Below are 21,496 nucleotides of genomic sequence, written 5' to 3'. Positions count from 1 at the left end.
TTGAAGGCATTCACCTAGTCTTCATCAACTATATAAATGTAATATAAAAACACTCTAGGTGTCTTATAATTTCATAAATCCTTTCCCTCATAAGTTGCCATGTTGTTTACATTGCAATGCAGGCTGGGTAGTGACGTCAAATGGTTGCAATGGTCTTTGGTCTGTTTACACTACAGCGAGACAAAAATGTCTTCTGTTCAGCCCTCTGTAATCTGGAGTCCAAAGTAAGCGAGAAGGACAACAAAGAAGACATTGTTGCAATTTTAAATCAAAATGTTGATCAAAGAGGTGAGGAGGAGAGCATGTGCAGCAGCTTGCCTATGCTAACTGAGAGGGAGAGTGTGTGTTGTAAAGAGCTCCGCTTTATGTGACCAGCTGTTTAAGCTAAGTGTTTGGATCAAACTGTCGTGTAATAAAACTGCATTGGTCTTACTGACTGAGTCAATGGTAAAACTGGTGGACAGTCTGGTTCCTCTGTGTTTATCAGGGTCGTGTCCGATGGTTCACCTTCAGAAGCTGCAACTGTAGCATCCAGCATCTCCTGTCTTTGATGTTTCTTAAAGTGGATTTCACTTGCTATCCAAGTTTGACTCCTTGTTGGCGAAAAACTGTAGGCACAGAATGTGGTTTTAGTCTTTGCTTATAACCAGGAGCACCCGTTAGCTCTTTTAACAGCTGTGGTGGACTAAATGCACCAAATGCATCAATACTGAAGTGGCAAGAACACAGCTGTGGGATTAGGAAGTTGTATTCATCCACAAGCATTTTTTTCACTTCTTTCTTCTTCTTATCGCTTGGAAAGCTGTAAAGATTTACACATCCCTTTTTTCCCTTTCAACTTAAAATTACAACCAAAAGCAGCACAGTCGCCTCTCAAACGCAATCAATTTAGGTCATCAACCTAGAGTTCAAAATATGTATTAAACATTGAGGAGTTTTAAATAACGAAAATATTTAATGTTTCTAACAATGTATTTTAGTAGGAGAAGGCAGTTGTAGCATATTAAGGCATACAAGTCTTAATAGTCGAGGCTCCTTTTAACATCTCATGTGAAATTAGCTACCTCAGCAGTCATTGTTAATGCATTTATATAGTAACAAGGCGGATGCATGTCTTCTGCCTGCTAGTATGGCAGTTGTTGCAAACTATGGCAACACCTGCAGACTATACCAGTGCTAGGTGATTTTATAAACAAACAAGAAAAAAAAACTTTTTCATATATCCAAAATGAAACATCAGTAACAAAATGTTGTGTGTTAAGCACTCATTTCATGTCAACTATCAATAAATATAAACATTTATGTATATTGACAAGAGAATTTCAGGCTCTCATGTGAGCTCCTCTGTTAAGATACACCTGGCCTGTAAAGGAGGCACGAGGAAGACACTTGGCTCATGTGTCTGGTAGACACGTAGCTAAATCCAGTGGACATGAGGGGTAACATGAAAATAGAGATACAAGCTCTAAGTACTGTATTTAAAAATCTCATCCGTGGAGCTGCAACTCAGGTTTTCTATATATCTAGTGACATTTTTTGGAATAGCTGTTAAAAATAGAAACACTGTTTAGGCAGTTCAGATGGGCATCAGCAAGAACTGGCCAATTAATTCTACAAAGAGTCTTACAGTAAAAACATTCCTGGGTACAAGTAAAACATTACCTAACCACCCCGCATTGTTGTTGGATTTGGAGCAATATTCAAGGGTATTAACTGTCAACTTCTGTGGCCATGCACCTTACAGTGGTGAATAGATTATAGTTAATTCAGTGGGTAAAAGCTGGATCAATGTGAGTGTATACACCATCAATAACAGTAGTCAGCAGAGCTGCTTCACTCCAGTGTATAGTAGCAGAAGACACTACTAGAGGGAGATGTGTTGATCTGGAGCAGCTGGAATGGGAGAGGAAATAACATGACCTGAGATTACAGATTACTGGTACACAAACATATCCCCCACACGCGCATACACGCATACACACACACACAAATAGAACTCACTAAGTGAAACAACACAACATTAGTGTGTGTGTAAACTAGAGGGCTGTAAAATGACAATGTTCAATCTACCCAGTGGCCTGGTGTGTACGTGTTTGTATGTGTGACAGAAAGAGCAGTTTCCTGGTGGTCTAAATTCCTTTTTTGTCTGTCTGTATGTTTGTATGTATGTGTGTATGTGTGTGTGTGTGTGTGTTAACAGCTATAGTTCCACAATGGGCCTGTGCCAACTCCACTGATTCAGTCATTCTGTCAGTCTAAGGGTGTAACAGTCCTGGGGGAGGGGGTGGGGGGGTGGGGGGTCATAGCTACACCCAGCCCTCAGTTCCGCCTCTAGACGCTGGTGATTGATGCAAGGCAGGTATTGGGCTTCTGGAGTTTCTCTGGTTGGGTGCTGGCAGGTTCAGGAATGGCTCGGAAGGAGAAAGGGGGACCGTTGCCAGTGGTGATACCGAGGTGGCCAGGGCTCAGTGCCAGGTTCTGTCGACGGTTACTCTCCACTATGGAAGAGGTGTTAGATGCTAGGCTCTCTCTGGTTCTGCAAAGAGAAAGACACAGTGAGAAAATATGTAACCATGGACACCACACCAAAGGAAATGCTTGAAGCTTCCACTTCTGCTGGGGACAAAAAATAAACAAACAGGACTTTTTTATTTGATAACCCGTCGAATTAGGAAACACTCTTGCAGAACCTCGATACTATTGACAGAACTGATTGTCAGTGACTGCTTTCTGATATTAAAACTATCGTTGACTTAATCTTTGATGAGTTTTTTCAGATTCAAATTACAATTTTGTTACAATTTATGTGGTTACTCTTTTGTTTTTTGTTTCTTGCCTAAGTGAACCAGTGAGAGCTTACATCAGCAAGTCCTCCTGGCCTTTGTCACGGTCTTAACTGGGAAGGAGAAGAGACTTTATCAGATGCTTTTTTCAGGGTGGTCCTCAAGAGTATGCATGGATTAGGGAACATTGCTAGGATATTTATAAATTAATATTTGCATGGGTATGTATTAATCAATATTTAAAGTAAAATAATAAAGCTCTTCAAACTAGATTTTGATAGAGGGTCCATGTTCATGACAGTGTCAAGATCACAGTAGCTCAAAATGCAGGTCTGATTTAGTAACGCTGAGGTCCATGATTTTGAGATTTGTTCACCTTTATATTATATTGTGTAATTCACTTCAATTGTATAATTGCCTGAATTCATTGACACTGGACTTAAAAAATAAGTTTTTATTATGCTTATCATTTTTTACTGACTAAACTCAAACACACATCTTTTTTGGAAAATCAGTAGTGACAGAAAAAACTAGAGACACAAAGGGTTGTCATATGTAGGAATAGCAATTTGTTTTCAAATAAACTGGACTATATTAACTACTGTATTTCCCCAAATAAAAGACTAATGGCACTTTTCCACTACACAGTTCCAGCACTACTCGACTCGGTATGGTTCCAGGAACGACATTTTCCATTACTATAGTGCCTCCTCAACATGGGCACGGTTGTCATAGCACGGCTGTGCTAAACTGCTGTGACTTCGTTTTATACGCGACACAAACACATAAACAATGGAGGACATGGAGGGGATGGTGTACTTGCTGCTGTATGTGGCTGTCACACACAAAGCAAGAGATGAGAAACGACTGGCTGTAACACTGTTGCCTGTATTTAAAACAACTCTTCTGACCAATCAGTGGCCAGCAGTCTGTTGACGTCACATTTAGTATCGGCTCGGCTCGCTTGGAACCTCAGCAGAGAAGGTACTAAAAAACTATCAGGTAGTATCCCTAGTGGAAACGCAAAAAACCTGTTGAGTCGAATCTAGTCATCCTGGAACGGTGAAGTGGAAAAGCGCCATAAGCCGGGTCTTTGATAATGGCCAGGGGCATGGTGGACACGGACAAATAAGGACTGGCCTCAAAAACAGGCCAGGGTAAAAACAAGGGTGGATAAACTCCTGCTGCTTTTTATATCATGGCAGTTAAGCATAAATAGTTGTTACCACCGTTACTTCACTTATATGCCCAAGATTGTTTAAATGGGATGCGACACTACATGAGCATCATTTGGCTATGGCAGCGATGTCTATAATGCTACCCAAATGATACAGCATTTACAGTAGAGTAGTGCACTGCCAAAACATCCCGGGTGTAATTTAAGTGCTAAAATTCTTATTCTGCACATCGGAGTAAGTAATACAATAACAAAAATTCCATCCATCCATCCATCTTCTTCCGCTTATCCGGGGTCGGGTCGCGGGGGCAGCAGCCTAAGCAGGGAAGCCCAGACTTCCCTCTCCCCAGCCACTTCGTCCAGCTCTTCCCGGGGGACCCCGAGGCGTCCCCAGGCCAGCCGAGAGACATAGTCTCTCCAGCGTGTCCTGGGTCTTCCCTGGGGTCTCCTACCGGTGGGACGTGCCCTGAACACCTCACCAGGGAGGCGTCCGGGAGGCATCCTAATTAGATGCCCGAACCACCTCATCTGGCTCCTCTCGACGTGGAGGAGCAGCGGGTCTACTCCGAGCTCCCTCCGGATAACTGAGCTTCTCACCCTATCTCTAAGGGAGAGCCCAGCCACCCTACGGAGGAAGCTCATTTCGGCCGCTTGTACCCGCGATCTTGTTCTTTCGGTCACTACCCAAAGCTCATGACCATAGGTGAGGGTAGGAACGAAGATCGACTGGTAAATCGAGAGCTTCGCCTTTCGGCTCAGCTCCCTCTTCACCACGACGGATCTGTGCAGAGTCCGCATTACTGCAGACGCCGCACCGATCCGCCTGTCGATCTCCCGTTCCATCCTTCCTTCACTCGTGCACAATACCCCGAGGTACTTGAACTCCTCCACTTGAGGCAGAATCTCATCCCCGACCCGAAGAGTGCACTTCACCCTTTTCCGGTTGAGGACCATGGCCTCGGATTTGGAGGTGCTGATTCTCATCCCGGCCGCTTCGCACTCAGCTGCGAACCGATCCAGTGAGAGTTGGAGGTCACGGTCTGATGAAGCCAACAGGACCACATCATCTGCAAAAAGCAGAGTTTTGTTATCGCCTCCCTGAGCTACTACCTTACCGTGGTGGAGGGGTTTGCGTGTCCCAATGACCCCAGGAGCTCAGTTGTCGGGGGCTTTATGCCCCTGGTAGGGTCTCCCATGGCAAACAGGTCCCGGGGGAGGGGCCAGACAAAAGGTAGCTCAGAAGACCCCAATGACGAGCAACATAATTGGTTTTTCGTGTCCCTTGCCCGGACGCGGGTCACCGGGGCCCCCCCCCTGGAGCCAGACCTGGGGGTGGGGCTCGGAGGCGAGCGCTTGGTGGCCGGGCCTTCACCCATGGGGCCCGGCCGGGCACAGCCCGAAGAAGGGACATGGGACCCCTCTCCCACAGACCCACCACCAGTGAGAGGGGCCAAAGGGGTCGGGTGTGCAGTGAGCTGGGCGGCAGCCGAAGGCGGGGACCTTGGCGGTCTGATCCTCGGCTGCAGAAGCTAGCTCTAGGGACGTGGAACATCACTTCTCTGGTGGGGAAGGAGCCTGAGCTGGTGCGTGAGGTTGAGAAGTTCCGGCTAGATATAGTCGGCCTCACCTCGACGCACAGCAAGGGCTCTGGAACCAGTCTCCTCGAGAGGGGTTGGACTCTCGGCCACTCTGGAGTTGCCACTGGTGTCAGGTGCCGGGCAGGAGTGGCAATACTTATTGCCCCCCGGCTTGGTGCCTGTATGTTGGAGTTTACCCCGGTAGACGAGAGGGTGGCCTCCCTCCGCCTTCGGGTGGGGGGACGGATCCTGACTGTTGTTTGTGCCTATGGTCCGAACAGCAGCTCAGAGTATCCAGCCTTTTTGGACTCCTTGGAGGGGGTGCTGGAAAACACTCCCCCTGGGGATTCCCTCGTTCTGCTGGGGGACTTCAACGCCCATGTTGGTAGCGACAGTGAGACCTGGAAGGGTGTGATTGGGAGGAACGGCCCCCCCCGATCTGAACCCGAGCGGTGTTCTGTTATTGGACTTCTGTGCTCGTTACGGATTGTCCATAACGAACACCATGTTCAAGCATAAGGGTGTCCATATGTGCACTTGGCACCAGGACACCCTAGGCCGCAGTTCGATGATTGACTTTGTAGTCGTGTCGTCGGACTTGCGGCCGCATGTCTTGGACACTCGGGTGAAGAGAGGGGCGGAGCTGTCAACTGATAACCACCTGGTGGTGAGTTGGCTCCGATTGTGGGGGAGGATGCCGGTCAGACCTGGCAGGCCCAAACGCATTGTGATGGTCTGCTGGGAACGTCTGGCAGGGTCTCCTGTCAGAGACAGTTTCAACTCACACCTCCGGGAGAGCTTCAACCATGTACCTGCTCAAACAATGAGACTTTGTACTAAAAATCAGCAAATATACTGATCAAACAGAAGGAATTAGAAATAAAGGCTTCTTTCCAATATATGCCTGTGTAGAGGGTGAGGAAAAAAGGTCTCTATTACAAGTTAATAGAAAATGAAACCCCCTTTTTTCTTATTTAAACAATATAAATACAAAGATTAAAGCAAAGAAAAAAATCTTCTGACTGAAATGTTTTTTCCAACCAAGTCAAAAGCCATCTACCATTTCATAGAAACCCTTTTGTGGTCACTTCCTAGGATTTAAGGTAAAACAAGGTGGAAATGCATATGAAAACAGCAAATTGCTCTCCTGCTGGAACAAGATTATATTTCTAACCATTGCTGCTCTTTTCTAAATGAAACGGAAAGGCTTACAGGCATCAATAAGGCATACTGCAGTCTGTATAACCATGGGGGTCGGAGGTATAAATGTTCAATCAGAAATCCTTTGTGTGTTATTTTAGGATCTTATGGGCTTAGTTAGGCATATTAATATTATAAAAACTCAGAGAGGATTTTTATTTTTTATTGATCTCTTATTCTTAAATATAAGAAAATGGGTAATTGTTTTGTTTTGTTTCTATTTGCCAATGATTTTATCTTTTATTATTCTGTTCATAACGAGTGTTTACTGTCTGGTTTACTGTCTCTATGTGAGCAGCACACACTGAGGACTCAGCTCTGCCCGAGGTGATCCTTACCCCTCTTTAATACATCATCATCATAGCCATAAAGAAGATCTCTCATTGAGCCTTTGCTTTCTTACATTGAACCAACCAAAACCAGTATAATGTCGCTGCCCTGTACAGTGTAGCACGCTTGCATTACCGATTTTGAGGTTTGAGGCTGAGCTGCAGGGTTGAGTGGAGGTGTTTGAGGAAGTTTATTTGTGCTGTTGAACGTAACCGCTGTGAAACTATTTGAAAGTAACATTTTATTGATCTGATTCACCGGCTTTCTTACTGTCAGCGCTCCCTCTCTTCTTTCACTCTCTACCTCGCTCAACCACAGCTAACACAACAGCATCCTGTAGCCGCTTACTGACGGATAAACTCTGTCCTCCATTCAGTGTCCGGGCCTTTTATACAGAACAGCGAGGCGGGATAAAGCAGCAGCATTACTGCCGTGTACAGACTCTCTGAGATCAGAGGAGAGCAGCGCGATGACAGCAAACTGCAGCAGAGGCTAATGCTCTGTACAGCAGACACAGAGACAGCGGTGGAGAGTTGTGACAAATTAACTCATCATTTAGATGCAGTAATCCTTACTTCCAACGCTATTTTAACAATTTATTGATATTTGGAAATTGACTCGTATATCACCTTATGGCAGCCCAATTGATGGAAATTCGTCTTAGCGACGGAGAACTTTAATACCTGTAAATAACTAGCTACTTTATAAGTTAGACTCTCACACATTACATTCAATTTAAATTGTCATTATTCCATTTTGTGACAGTAGGTGTCACTGCAATACCAAGTTCAATAAGAAACATCCAACTCAAGCCTGTGTTAGTCATAGGCAGAATAAAATGGTGATTAGCTGGTTACACACTGATGAACCCAAGTCTGTTCCTTACTGCTCCACAGGTACGAAAAATGTAGTGTTACCTAGATGTTAAAAAAAGCATTTGGCTTGACTTTTGGGCTTTAATAGTGTTCAAAGAACAAGTTTAGACATAGTTTGTGTGAATGTATTTTGAAAGCTACCATCTAAGCTATTGTTTTCACTGCCTAGCTCAAATTGACATAATATGCAACAATGTGAAGAGAAAGTATTTGGTTTTGATTCAATGAGTTATAAATACAATTTTTATGAGCTTGTAGTGGTTTGTGGCACTGTAATTGTTATAATGGCAGCCACCAGCAATTTAGCCACTGACCCAGGTACCCTTAGGCTTGAGGCTGGTAACACCTGCTTCCAGCCTGGTACCCTATGCAGTTATGGTAAATAAAGGTCCCAATGGAGCCACAACTGATTCTGAACACAGCTGAAGCTGAAATGCAATGCAAGCAGATCCTGCGGACATCATCCTGTGATGTCACAAAGAGTCCTGTCATAAATACCTATAGAGAAAGTTTTGATTCATCATTAGTGTCAGATTTCATCAGTTGAGGGCACCACCAAAACATTAGACTGATGTGTTGTATGTGATTGTTCCATGTCCGGATTGAATTATATCCCCCCACAGTCAGTGTTTCATTTTACTTTGCGACAGCCAAACTACGAGTTTTCTTTGTCAGTGGACTGGTAACTGACTGCAGCGGAGGTGGCGGAGGATTTGAAGAAGAGGGGCTTCCCGCTTGAGCGTGAGAGCAATGCTGAATCTGGGATCCTGGAGAAAATATGGAAAAACACCTGGCGACGTCCAGCGAAGACAGCCAGCACCCAGTCCCGCCAAGAGTGGATTAAGAATAGGCTGCGAGGTTTTCAGCGGCTGCGATAGACCCAGTGACAACGGAAATGGGAGGTAACAGACTGTTTAACAATCTTGCATTGTAAGAGAGTATGGACTGAGAGCTAGAGTCTAGTCAAAAACGTTAGTAACACTGGGACTAGGGGATGGAGGTGTACTGTATATGCTTTCAGTGTCTGGGAGCAAAAACTATGTCACCTGTTGTTTTCTTGTAGCTGACTCCCCACCCTCCATTAAGACTGAGCCCCATTTGTTTTTGTTTTCTCTCCATTTCTCATTTTCATTTAATACTCAACTAAAAGCTCCTAATTTCATGTGGAGCTAAATTTTTGATTTAATACTGTGTGGGATCGCCCTTAGTCCATAGAATGAATATAGTTGGCCAACATTTTTTGGAAAAAGATTTTGACGAAGTTGGTGCACAAATACACCATTGGAGCAGGGATATTATAGGTTGCACTGAAGGGGGGCTCTGGTGATTCACTAGACTACTCCCCCGACTTTAAGAAGTGTTGTACCACTTCAAAATGGAGGTCTGCAGGAACAGTTTTTTATTCTATAAGCTTGTTTTATCTTGTTGTTTTGAGTTTGTTTTATAGTTTGAAAACAGTTCAAGTTCAGTCACCAATAACATGTCATTCACCTACCTGTGTTAACTGGGATTACATATACAGTATACAGTGGGGCAAAAAAGTATTTAGTCAGCCACCAATTGTGCAAGTTCTCCCACTTAAAAGATGAGAGGCCTGTAATTTTCATCATAGGTATACCTCAACTATGAGAGACAAAATGAGAAAAAAAAAATCCAGAAAATCACATTGTCTAATTTTTAAAGAATTTATTTGCAAATTATGGTGGAAAATAAGTATTTGGTCAATAACAAAAGTTCATCTCAATACTTTGTTATATACCCTTTGTTGGCAATAACTGAGGTCTTCACAAGGTTTTCACACACTGTTGCTGGTATTTTGGCCCATTTCTCCATGCAGATCTCCTCTAGAGCAGTGATGTTTTGGGGCTGTCGCTGGTCAACACGGACTTTGAACTCCCTCCAAAGATTTTCTATGGGGTTGAGATCTGGAGACTGGCTAGGCCACTCCAGGACCTTGAAATGCTTCTTACGAAGCCACTCCTTCGTTGCCCGGGCGGTGTGTGTGGGATCATTGTCATGCTGAAAGACCCAGCCACCTTTCATCTTCAATGCCCTTGCTGATGGAAGGAGGTTTTCACTCAAAATCTCACGATACATGGCCCCATTCATTCTTTCCTTTACATGGATCAGTCATCCTGGTCCCTTTGCAGAAAAACAGCCCCAAAGCATGATGTTTCCACCCCCATGCTTCACAGTAGGTATGGTGTTCTTTGGATGCAACTCACCATTCTTTCTCCTCCAAACACGACAAGTTGAGTTTTTACTGAAAAGTTCTATTTTGGTTTCATCTGACCATATGACATTCTCCCAATCCTCTTCTGGATCATCCAAATGCTCTCTAGCAAACTTCAGACGGGCCTGGACATGTACTGGCTTAAGCAGGGGGACACGTCTGGCACTGCAGGATTCGTAGTGTGTTACTGATGGTAGCCTTTGTTACTTTGGTACCAGCTCTCTGCAGGTCATTCACTAGGTCCACCCGTGTGGTTCTGGGATTTTTGCTTACCGTTCTTGTGATCATTTTGACCCCAAGGGGTGAGATCTTGCGTGGAGCCCCAGATCGAGGGAGATTATCAGTGGTCTTGTATGTCTTCCATTTTCTAATAATTGCTCCCACAGTTGATTTCTTCACATCAAGCTGCTTACCTATTGCAGATTCAGGCTTCCCAGCCTGGTGCAGGTCTACAATTTTGTTTCTGGTGTCCTTTGACAGCTCTTTGGTATTGGCCATAGTGGAGTTTGGAGTGTGATTGTTTGAGGTTGTGGACAGGTGTCTTTTATACTGATAACGAGTTCAAACAGGTACCATTAATACAGGTAACGAGTGGAGGACAGAGGAGCCTCTTAAAGAAGAAGTTACAGGTCTCTGAGAGCCAGAAATCTTGCTTGTTTGTAGTTGACCAAATACTTATTTTACAGAGGAATTTACCAATTAATTCATTAAAAATCCTACAATGTGATTTCCTGGTTTCTTTCCCCCCATTCTGTCTCTCATAGTTGAAGTGTACCTATGATGAAAATTACAGGCCTCTCTCATCTTTTTAAGTGGGAGAACTTGCACAAATTGACTAAATTGACATTGACTAAATACTTTTTAGCCCCACTATATATAGTTACCCTCAATGTAAATGGATTACATAATCCGATTAAAAGGGCGGACACCCATTTCAACTGAATTGAATTGAATTCTCAAAAAAATATGGTTTAAGAAATACATTTTACTCGTGTTATAAGAAAGGGAGAAAAAGAGGTGTAGCAATACTGATTCCTAATAGAGTGAATTTCCAAGTGGTTTCTGACAAAGAAGGTCAGTATGTATTTGTTGGGGTTTCTTGAACAGAAAGAAGTTACACTAGTTATTGTGTATAGACCACCTGGCCAGGATAATTCCTGTATTAGAGAAATTTTTGATTTGATTTGATTCAAATAACGCACATTTCATTCATAATATTGTAAATACAGGCCCAAAGTTCATGCCCATTTTTATTTTAACAAAACAAATGTTTTTTTTACAAAATGAATCTCTCTTCACCTCCAAGGTGAATTGGTTTAGTCTTGTGCCATTTAAACAATGTGTTTGCTGTAATAATTAGATTCTCTTCAGTGTGTTTTTCCATTTGTGCTATTAAGGATATGTATTCTCTATTGTATTTGTATTATATTATTGTTGCTTTCTGCTCTTCTTAAAGCTAAAAAAGACTATAAAGAAAAGCTAGAAAGTAAGCTTGGTTCTAATGACAGTAGAGAGCTGTGGCGTGGCTTTCAATTAATGACTAACTATAAGATGAACCATGCTTGACTGGATACTGATCCTAACCTGCCTGATGAGCTGAACAACTTTTACTGTAGGTTTGAAACCACAAATAGCTCACACCTTTCTAGTGCGAATCCATCCGAACTCCACCATTTTTAATCAGAGAGCATGAGGTTAGAAACCTGTTATGCAGGCAAAACAGTAGGCAGCTGGCCAGACCAAATTTAATCTGCTAATATTGTGCATATGAATAGGCTCCTGTTTTAACTGACATTTATAACTGCTCTCTTACTCAGTAAAAGTTTAAAAAATGTTTAAAATCTGCTGTGATTATATCTATGCCTAAGAAACCCAATGCAAGCTGTCTGAATGATTATAGACCTGTGGCTTTAACATCTGTCATCATCTGTCTGTGTGTAACCATCTGTTCAGTATTACTCTAGAACCATATCAGTTTGCTTACTGCGCTAACAGGTCTGTTGATGATGCTGTTTCTCTCGGTTTACATTCTATTCTGCAACATGGGTCCTGGTAACTATGCAAGAGTTCTTTTTATCAATTACAGTTCAGCTTTTAATATGATTCTGCCATCTAGACTGCATGATAAGCTCCTTCATACGGCTGTTGATCAGTCATTGTGCCGGTGGATATTCGATTTTTTAACAGGGAGATTGCAGGTGGTTAAGAGCAACAACAAAACATCAAAAACCCTAAACTTGAAGACCACCCACCCTTGACTATCAACAACATAGAAGTGCAGCGGGTACACAGCTTTAAGTTTTTGGGAGTGACCATCATGTCCACCTTGAAATGGAAGGACAATACCTGTATGATTTTAAAGAAAGCTCACCAAAAAGAAAAAGAGTGGGGTGTCTAGCAAAGGATTGCTGCAGTTTTACAGCAGCTGTGGAAAGCATCCTCACCATGCTGTAACTGTCTGGTTTGGAAATGTGACTGTAGAGGAGGAGAAGCAGCTGAACAAGGTGACGCGCGCTGCATAAAAAATCACTGGGTGTGAGGTTCCATTGCTCTCAGAAATCTATACAGCCAGGTTGCAGAAAAGAGGCCTAAAGATTTTAAGAGACCCCTCCCACCCAGCTAACTGCCTACTGAACTTCCTCCCCTCTCATAAAAGGCTGAGAAGCATAAAAGCAAGAAAAACAAGATTTAAGAACAGCACGTACCCCCAAGCTGTACGACTTTTTAATAGCCAATAGTTTTATGTATGATTTTAATTTTTTATTGTTTATCGCATTGTGCACTTTAACATGCATTATGCACTTTATTCAGCTGCTGCTGCTCTCCCTCAGCAGGTGCCTTAGTACTGTTTTTCTATGTTCTATTTATTTTACTCTTAATTAGATTTTATTTATCTCATTTATGCACTTGTTTTCATCTTGGGAACGCTATTTGTGAGACCCACCAAAACAAATTCCAATTGACTATGTTGACATGGCAATGAAGTATTGAATCTTGAATCTTCTTACATTTCTGATTGTATATATTTTTGCCATATATATGTATATATATATGTATATAGTGTATAGTTATGGATAGTCTTGTGGTTCTCTAAGTGCTGATAACTTATACAGTCATAGTTTGTGCAAAATAGTGTTTGTTGTCTTGTGGCAATGCTGGAGGTGGTGATTGTGCATTTTAAATAGTGTGTTTCCTGTTCTAAGTACAATAGTGTAATAACTGTTTAATTTCATTTCTATTATATTGTTCTTTTTCCCACAGATCTTGTTACATTTTTTTATATTTATATTATATTTCCTGTGTCTCTTTGTTCCAGTCCTTAGCCTAGAAACTCCTTATTTCTAGGCTAAGGAAGCAACAGGCAAAGTGTTCCATATTTGAAATTAGAGACCCTAGAACTAAAAAAGTGTGCCACAAATTAGAGGACATAGAACACATTTTTGAAAACTACTACAGGGAACTATATAAGGAACCGAATACAACTAGCCCTCAGGAAATAAATACATTTCTAGAATCACTAGATCTATCCTCCATAGGTGAAGAACAGAATAAAGCCCTAACGACAGATATCACAAAGGAGGAAATAGAAAATGCAATTTCTAAGTTGAAGGCCAATAAAGTGCTGGGAACGGACGGCTTTCCGGCCGAATGGTATAAGGCCTTTAAAGAGCAAATAGTGCACATACTCTTGGACTGCTTTAACCACACTCTCAAAGAAGGTGATCCACCAAGAACATGGAGGCAAGCATTTCAGTTATTCATAAAGAGGGGAAGGCTAAAAAAAAAAAAAGGCTTTTGACTTGGTTCACTGGGAGTACCTATATCTAATGCTGACAAAAAATTGGATTTAAAGATGACTTGATTAGAAGTTTTAAAAAACATAATACTTTTCTCCAGAAGCCAGAATAAAAATGAACAGACATAACTCACAGCCCATTGAACTGGAGCGGGGCTGCCGGCAAGGTTGTCCTCTTTTTTCCCTATTTATCGAACCCTTAGCACAGTCAATTTGGGATGACCTGGCAATAAAAGGAATAATGGTCAGAGGCTTGGAGCAAAAGATTTGTCTATATGCAGACAAAGTGTTACTGCCTATAACAGCGTTAGTGATTAGCATCTCTAGGTTGATGTCTACACTAAAAGACTTTGGAACCTATTCTGGATATAAATTAAATGTGCAAAAAAACAAAACAAAACACATTTTAAGCTATAACTACACTCCTCAGAAAGACATGCTAAATAAATTTGATTTTAAATGGGACTCATTGGAAATTAAGTACCTGTATGAAAGAAACTATGGTCCCATAAGTAAAAACATCAAGTCAGATTATGACAGATAGTCTCAGCTGCCCTTAGACATGCACAATAAGATAGAAACAATAAAAATGAACCTACTTCCCTGACTGTTATACCTTTTTCAATCCCTGCCAGTAATGGTTACACCAAAGCAATTTAACTAATGGGATAAAAGGATCTCAAGATTCATATGGGTGGGTAGAAGGTCAAGGATTCAATTCAAAACTTTTCAACTGTCTAAAGAGAAAAGGGGTAGATCCCTACCATGCTTCTCAGACTACAATAAGGCAGTGCAATTAAGACCCCTGGCATGCGGCTGTAATCCAAATTATACAACAAAATGGAAGAATTTGGAAACTTCACAATTAGATATACTGTTACAATCTATACTGGGAAATGGGAAGTAAAATACTGCATGAGCAGCATTCTAGTGGTCTGAATCAATGGTCTAATGTTTGCCTTCGAATTTGGCTTAAGGAATGTAAATCACAAGTACTTAAAGGGTAGTCTAAACTGCTGAGATGGGTTGCTTTTGAGCCTGAATTCAAGCCCGCAAGGATTGACGGGAGGTTTAAACATTGGTATACAAGGGGAATCACTTCTTACTGTTCAATGAAACTGAACAGTAAGAAAACATTCGGATACATGTGGATTAGAAAAATTGGATTTCTTTAGGTATTTTTCAAATCAGGACTTAGTTTAATGATTAGATAAAACCAACATAGGAATGTGAGACTAGCTTAATTGACATAATTATTGATGTACAAAAAAGGACAATAAGAAACTTGTTTCAACACTGAACTCGTATTCAGATATGGTTAGATTAAAATGGGAGAAAGAATCTGGAACTGTCATCACAGAAGAAGAGTGGTTGAATATGTGCTCTGTGCAGTCAACTTCCATTAGTTCTGGTTTTTGGAGAGATTTTTGCTGGTGGAATCTGGTTAGGTATTTCATAACTCCGAAGCTAAATGTGTGCAGACAGGGGAGACGGTCAGAGGTCTATGTTGGAGGAACTGTGGAGAACAGCTAGCAGACCATTTTCATATATTTTGGAGCTGCCCAGCTTTTCAGTCATACTGGCAAGAGATTAAACGGGTTATACAAAATATTTTTGGTGATGAAATTCATTGCTCTGTTTCTACAATGTATTTGGGCAATATTGGACCTCATTTACTGGCGCGAGACAAATATCTTTTAAAAATACTATTAGCAGCCAGCAAGAACCTTTTCGCTAAGTCTACGGATGGACAAGTATGTACAATACTGGGAAAATGGATTATGTTTGCGACCACAAGAGATGTTCACTGAGCCATTACTGTATGAACTGACTTGTATCTCCATCAGTATAATGTCTGTATGAATGTGTTGGTGACCAACTGTTTGTTCTATGTTTTTTATGTATGCTGTATGTTGTTTATGTTCTTTCTATAAAAATAAAGTATTGGAAAAAAAAAATTTGGACATTATTGTGTGATTATCACAGGGATTTTGCAGGATTACACACACACACACACACACGCACCATATTCACTGTGGTGGAATTAATTGTCTCCAATGATATGGGTCAGATAGACCTCATCAGTTATTAACTACTTTTCCACTCTTTGCTTCCAGCTCTAAAATGCATTTTATCTGTTCTCAGTTTCATCTCAGAAAATACATTTTAGAGCTGGAAGACGTTAACTCCTGCTGCCACTCTTAGCCGCTGCAACTACAACTTCTAAGTGCTGCAGTCAATTTTTCAAATCTTTTAGCACCACCTACAGGTGAATGCAGACTTGTTCAGCATCCCCATCTGTATAATTCTGCTGAATTTGTTATCAAAGAATATTACATTAAAAAGATGTGGCAGTTAATTAATAACATGGTGGTGTTCTAATATTGGCCACAAGGTGGAGCTATTTGAGGCATGTGCATTCTCCTGGAGAACTTGTGTACCAACTTAATTTTATTAAAGATAACAAAATTGCAGATATATCATTTTACAATGTTACTTAAGTGCCTACTCTGGGTAGAAATGTATGAAATGTTACACTCATTGCAATCCAATTCAGTATTGGGGAGTTATGGCCCATTAAGTACATAAGGCCATGCTTTCAAAAGTTCTCAAACAAAACTGTTTTTTCATATACTTTATTTTCAAAAGAAAGACACCATAAAGAATTAAGACCTTTTCATAAGTACAAAAATATAACTTGGTCGCATAATCAGTTATCAGCATTTTTATTTTTTTTTAGCATTTTTTTTATTTAAAATTTGGTTTTCAACATAATAAAAAATAAAAAATCTGAAAAACAAAAGATAGCTATTTGCAAATTAATATGTACAGTTTCTTTGAGTCTGCAAAAAACTTTTTTGCCATGTTATCACACCATTCCGTCCTTCAGGAGAGTTGAAGAAGGTACAAAAGACCTCCCGCACATTACAGGCCTCTCTTGATGCCCTGTTTCCTTCCATGTTTCTTACTGGTGCCATCTGCTCTGCCTCATCTGGCAACCTCTGGTTTTCACTAGGATTAAGGCAGGTAGTTGCAGCCACCACAAGTGTCTCCTCTTTTTGTGGGTGAAGTTTGATTCTGCAATTAAATATTCTCCAGCTGTAGGACAGAATGTCAAAGGCATTTTCCAACACCATACTTGCTCTTAATTTTTCACAGAAGCCTTGTGCCTCCTTCCAAGTGTCTTTTGCTGGCCTGGGTAGAAGCCTCTCCATCATCACTTTAAAAAAAAAAGGTGCATACACCATATGGACAGACTTTATTACAGCTGTGCCTTATGTGATAGCTGAATGCTAGGCTGACCAGTGTGTCCTCAGAAACCAATTACCTGTGAGTGAAGAAACAAGCAAAGAGAAGTTACATGTGAAATTCTTTTATTCTCCTGTGTCTCTTTGTTCCAGTCAACATTTACAAGGAAAGATGAAATGCATTAAGAGATGCTTATGTAAAAGCAGAAAGAAAATCTGTGGATCAGCAGGTGGCATTCAAAAGGACTGGAAGTAAGCAGATATGATGGCTTTACTTTTGCCCAACCTATAGCCTAGATAGTATGTATAACATGAAATTACTGAAGTATTTAAAGTCTGTGTAGAGGAAGAATAAATATGTGCAGGCTAAGAAAATCAGGAAAAATGAGAGGGTGAGAAACGCTGCCGTAATAGTATTAGCGATTAGCTCGGCTAGCCCCTGAGCTAAGTAAGAAAAGCTATAATGCCTACATACCTTCAAAGTCTTCCCTTTATCCACAACGTTCATCTTATGACTCAGGACTTTCTGTACAGCTCGCCAAGTATCCATTCTTGTGAAATATGAAATCATATGAAATACATATGTCCATGTATTTAGTCCAACACGTAACGTAATAACACAAATAACAAACCATATACGGTCCGTTTACGTCATTTCCTGACCTGCACGTCCATCTCAGAGTACACGTGACTAGATGTTTTCGACCGTGAGCCTCTCCTGCTTCTGACGACACCACACACAAGCCAATCGGTGTTTAGGTTTAGGCAGTACATGTCTCCAAAGCCAATGAGGACATGTGACCGACAGCAATGACGACATGGCTTTGATTGACTGCTGTTCTAGCCTATGGAAATATTCGGTGAAATGAAGTTGATAACCTTTTAGCCAATAGTCAGAGGTTTCCAACGGTGTATGACACTAAGCTATTAAGTTTGGCTGTCCATAAACAAACTCCAAGCGTAACCGGCGTGCGCCCGGTGCGTAAAAGAGTTGAACCATATATCATTACGCACACGGCATTTTGGTACACGGTTGGGTCTTCTTCGACTTGACATATGACTTATACCAAAATAAACAGATAGATAGATGGATAGATAGATATGGCCAAACAAAAAAATATGGTTATATGTAATAATAATAATAATAATAATAATAATAATAATAATAATAATAAGGCGTCAGCTTTCATTAGAGACCAAGATTTTGATTGTAGGCAAAGGGGATGTGAAGTTATAGGTGTTTGATTGTGGTTATACAGCTTTGGTAACCAAGTGTCCATTTGGAGTCTCCAAAAAGGACCTAAGGAAAACGCATGGACATACCTGTTGAAAAATAATTCAGAAAAATTCATCTTTTGGTCTTTTGACTCCAAATTTGGACTGCATGAAGCCAAGACCTGTGGCTGTGGCCTCATTGTGTCTATATCCTGCTAAGAGGTCCCTGAATGTCTGTACACATGTCATTGTAAAGGCAAACCTATGGGCGAGTAAACAACCCCGTCATTGTAACCTCTGCCACTCTTTGTCAGTAAGTCACAGAATCACACAGACACTTTTACAAGAATCCTGAGAGTGTCTCCTTTCCAATGATACCAGACACATCTCTGAGTCTCAAACTATGTGGGATATGTGCTGCTCACAACTTGGGCATGTCGTTTAGGCTAACAGCATAAAAAACAGGGGCGTGTGTTAAGTGGTTAAGCCTCTATCTCTACTATTCAGTACTACATAGTTATCAGCCTTTTCACATGTTTTCTGAAACCATGTGTTTAGAAGTTAATCAATGAATTGACTTTCCACAGACTTTAAGAATATGATAACAGTATTGGTGACTATAGCAACTTTGTAATTTTTCATGGTGAATTGCAGCATCCTAACTTAGCAAAGGCTTCTCTCCTCTAGCTTTCCTTCTTTCTTTTACTTGGCGTGTGATATATTCAGCTATTCCTCTGCCTCCTTTAGTGAAAAAGGTACATGTAATAAATGGAGTTTATTTGGAGTGTGCAAGGCTCAGTGAATTCAATTCACAGCTCCATAGCATGCAAACTAGAGGTAAGATCGGGCCTAAAAAATCCAGCCTGACCCGACCCAGGCCCGCGGGTATTAAAGCCCGACCCGGCCCGAGCCCGATCAATTAACTTGATTTGCAGGCCCGAGCCCGAAAAAACCCGAAATTTTATATTTTATTTGTGAGGACTCAGGAGGAGGAGGAAAGGGAGGGGATGCGTCAGTCAGAGCCGGACAGAGCACTGCTCCGGGAAAAGGGACTGGTTGCGATTTGTGTGATCCCATTTGTGACGATGCCTGTGCATAATGTTTAGTAGTTAAATAGCAATTACCATACAGCGCCTTCTCTGTTTTATCCAAATTATTTATTTTATAACAAGTATTCCTTAGTTTAACATCCATACATCGTTTTAGTATACATAATACATAAATATATATTTATTAAAAAAAAGTTAGCGAGAGAGAAGCCCGGCCCGACCCGACCCGAATGTAATAATTGACATTTTGGGCCCGACCCGGGCTCCTACTCCGATGGTAGTACCCAAGCGAGAAACAAAGTTGGCCAAGGGAAGCACAGCCCTAAGCAGAAGCTCACGGTTCAACACAGTTCATGTTTCAAACATCAAACGGTGAATTTCGATGTCTCGCCAGGAAATTTCAAACCCTCATAACTTGACTCCACATGGTCTGAGCTTTTCCAAATTTAATGTGTTTGTTCAGCATCCCGGTCTGAACACATGTACAGTCTCATATTTAGTGACAGTCATAGTGCCACCTACTGGCAACAGGAAGTCACTTGCTTCATTCTTTCACTAATTACTCCCATAATCTTAAGTATTTACACCTGAAATTGACTCAGCTGAGACATAACACCAGTTATCAGAATCTTTTTTATGACTTATTCCTGTTGGGCGTGGCTGTGCGTACAATTTCGATGTTTCGCCATAAAGCAGGAAGTCCTTATAACTCCTACAGACATCTACACCAAATTCGTCATGCATGTAGAGAGTCCCGCCCTGAACACATCTATGCATCAATACTGTGTCAAATACAAAGCGCCAACTACTGGACACAGGAAGTCTCATATGACAAACATTATCCGATTTATATGAAATTTACAGGATGTGTTCTCCACATCATACACTGCAACATGACATATAATTGGTGGGTGATCTCTAGCGCCATATAGTGGACACAGGCAATGTGACTTAGCCCCATCACACAATGTTCAATAAACGTGCCCGCTGTGTCTGCCATGTGACTGCAGCATGCACCGACATGCATGTACGGGGCAATGCATGGGGGGGCGAGGGCCCGTTCATCGCTGCTTGCAGCTTTAATTATTTAGGGACCAAGCCGAAAGGCAAGAGGGCGAGGACTCCAGGAGTCCTGCCCTTGCCTCGAGGCAAGGACCCTATTGTTTTTGTGTTGTTTATTATTATTATTCTACTGCCTCTTTGAGCCTTAATTTGACCCCCTAAACCTGCTCCAAAACTCACCAAATTTGGAAAACACATCAGGTCTGGCGAAAAATTCGATAAAATGGAAAAACAAACAACGTTGAACTCTCTGGTGCCACCTAGAAACACTAAAATGGCCACTACGCCTGATAGGAATGTCATAGAGAGATCAAACCAAAACTCAATTTTTTGTCTTATCAAGACCTACAAATCACGCACTGACACTCCTGACCTAAATCCAACCGGAAGTGCACAATTTGCTGTTACATGTGGGATTTTCGACGATTCTTGGCCTCCTACAAACGTTATCTTGTCTGAGGGCGTTCACCATGGCGGCTTCAAACTTAAATAGTTGACTTAGCACACCCTGCTGCACAAAAGTTCTGAACAACTTTGTCATTACTTGTCCGATTTGGATTTTAGAAGCCCTCAAAGGTCAAGAGCCCAAAAATCCTCGCCAAAACACTCCCATAGACAATGAATGGGAGGAGAGTCTAATGCCACTTTGACTTTAAATAAATTTGACCACCTAAACATGCTCCAGGACAGACCAAATTCACCAAGCACATGAGGCCTGGCCATTGATTTGATAAAATGGAAAGATTAATCCCCAAAGTGCCTAAATGTGCTCTCTAGCGCCACCTAGAAACACTAAAACGGCCAGTACGCCTGATAGGAATGTCGTAGAGAGATCAAACCAAAACTCAATTGTTTGTCTGACACCCTTGACCTAAATCCAACAGGAAGTGCACATTTTGCCTTTTAAATGTATGACTTTTGACGATTTTTCAGGCATTTCAAAATATACTT

The 21,496-nt window shown here is 41.5% G+C and overlaps 1 protein-coding gene across 4 annotated transcripts in view; it reads right to left on the bottom strand.

Moving 5' to 3' along the window:
- Positions 1–2,331: 2,331 nt before the first annotated feature.
- Positions 2,332–21,496, bottom strand: part of LOC128363475 (storkhead-box protein 2-like) — a 148,477-nt gene continuing 129,312 nt past the window's right edge. For 2 of the 4 annotated variants that reach the window (XM_053324476.1, XM_053324481.1), the window contains exon 4: positions 2,332–2,536. In XM_053324476.1, the coding sequence (XP_053180451.1) occupies positions 2,332–2,536 (205 nt within the window). Of the gene's footprint in view, positions 2,537–17,166; positions 17,300–21,496 lie in introns of those variants that run through there. The other 2 variants (XM_053324480.1, XR_008321666.1) reach the window with 2 other exon arrangements.

Source organism: Scomber japonicus, chromosome 8 (assembly GCF_027409825.1).
Source record: "Scomber japonicus isolate fScoJap1 chromosome 8, fScoJap1.pri, whole genome shotgun sequence".
Lineage (NCBI taxonomy): Eukaryota > Metazoa > Chordata > Actinopteri > Scombriformes > Scombridae > Scomber > Scomber japonicus.
This window is presented reverse-complemented; position numbering and strand designations above follow the sequence as displayed.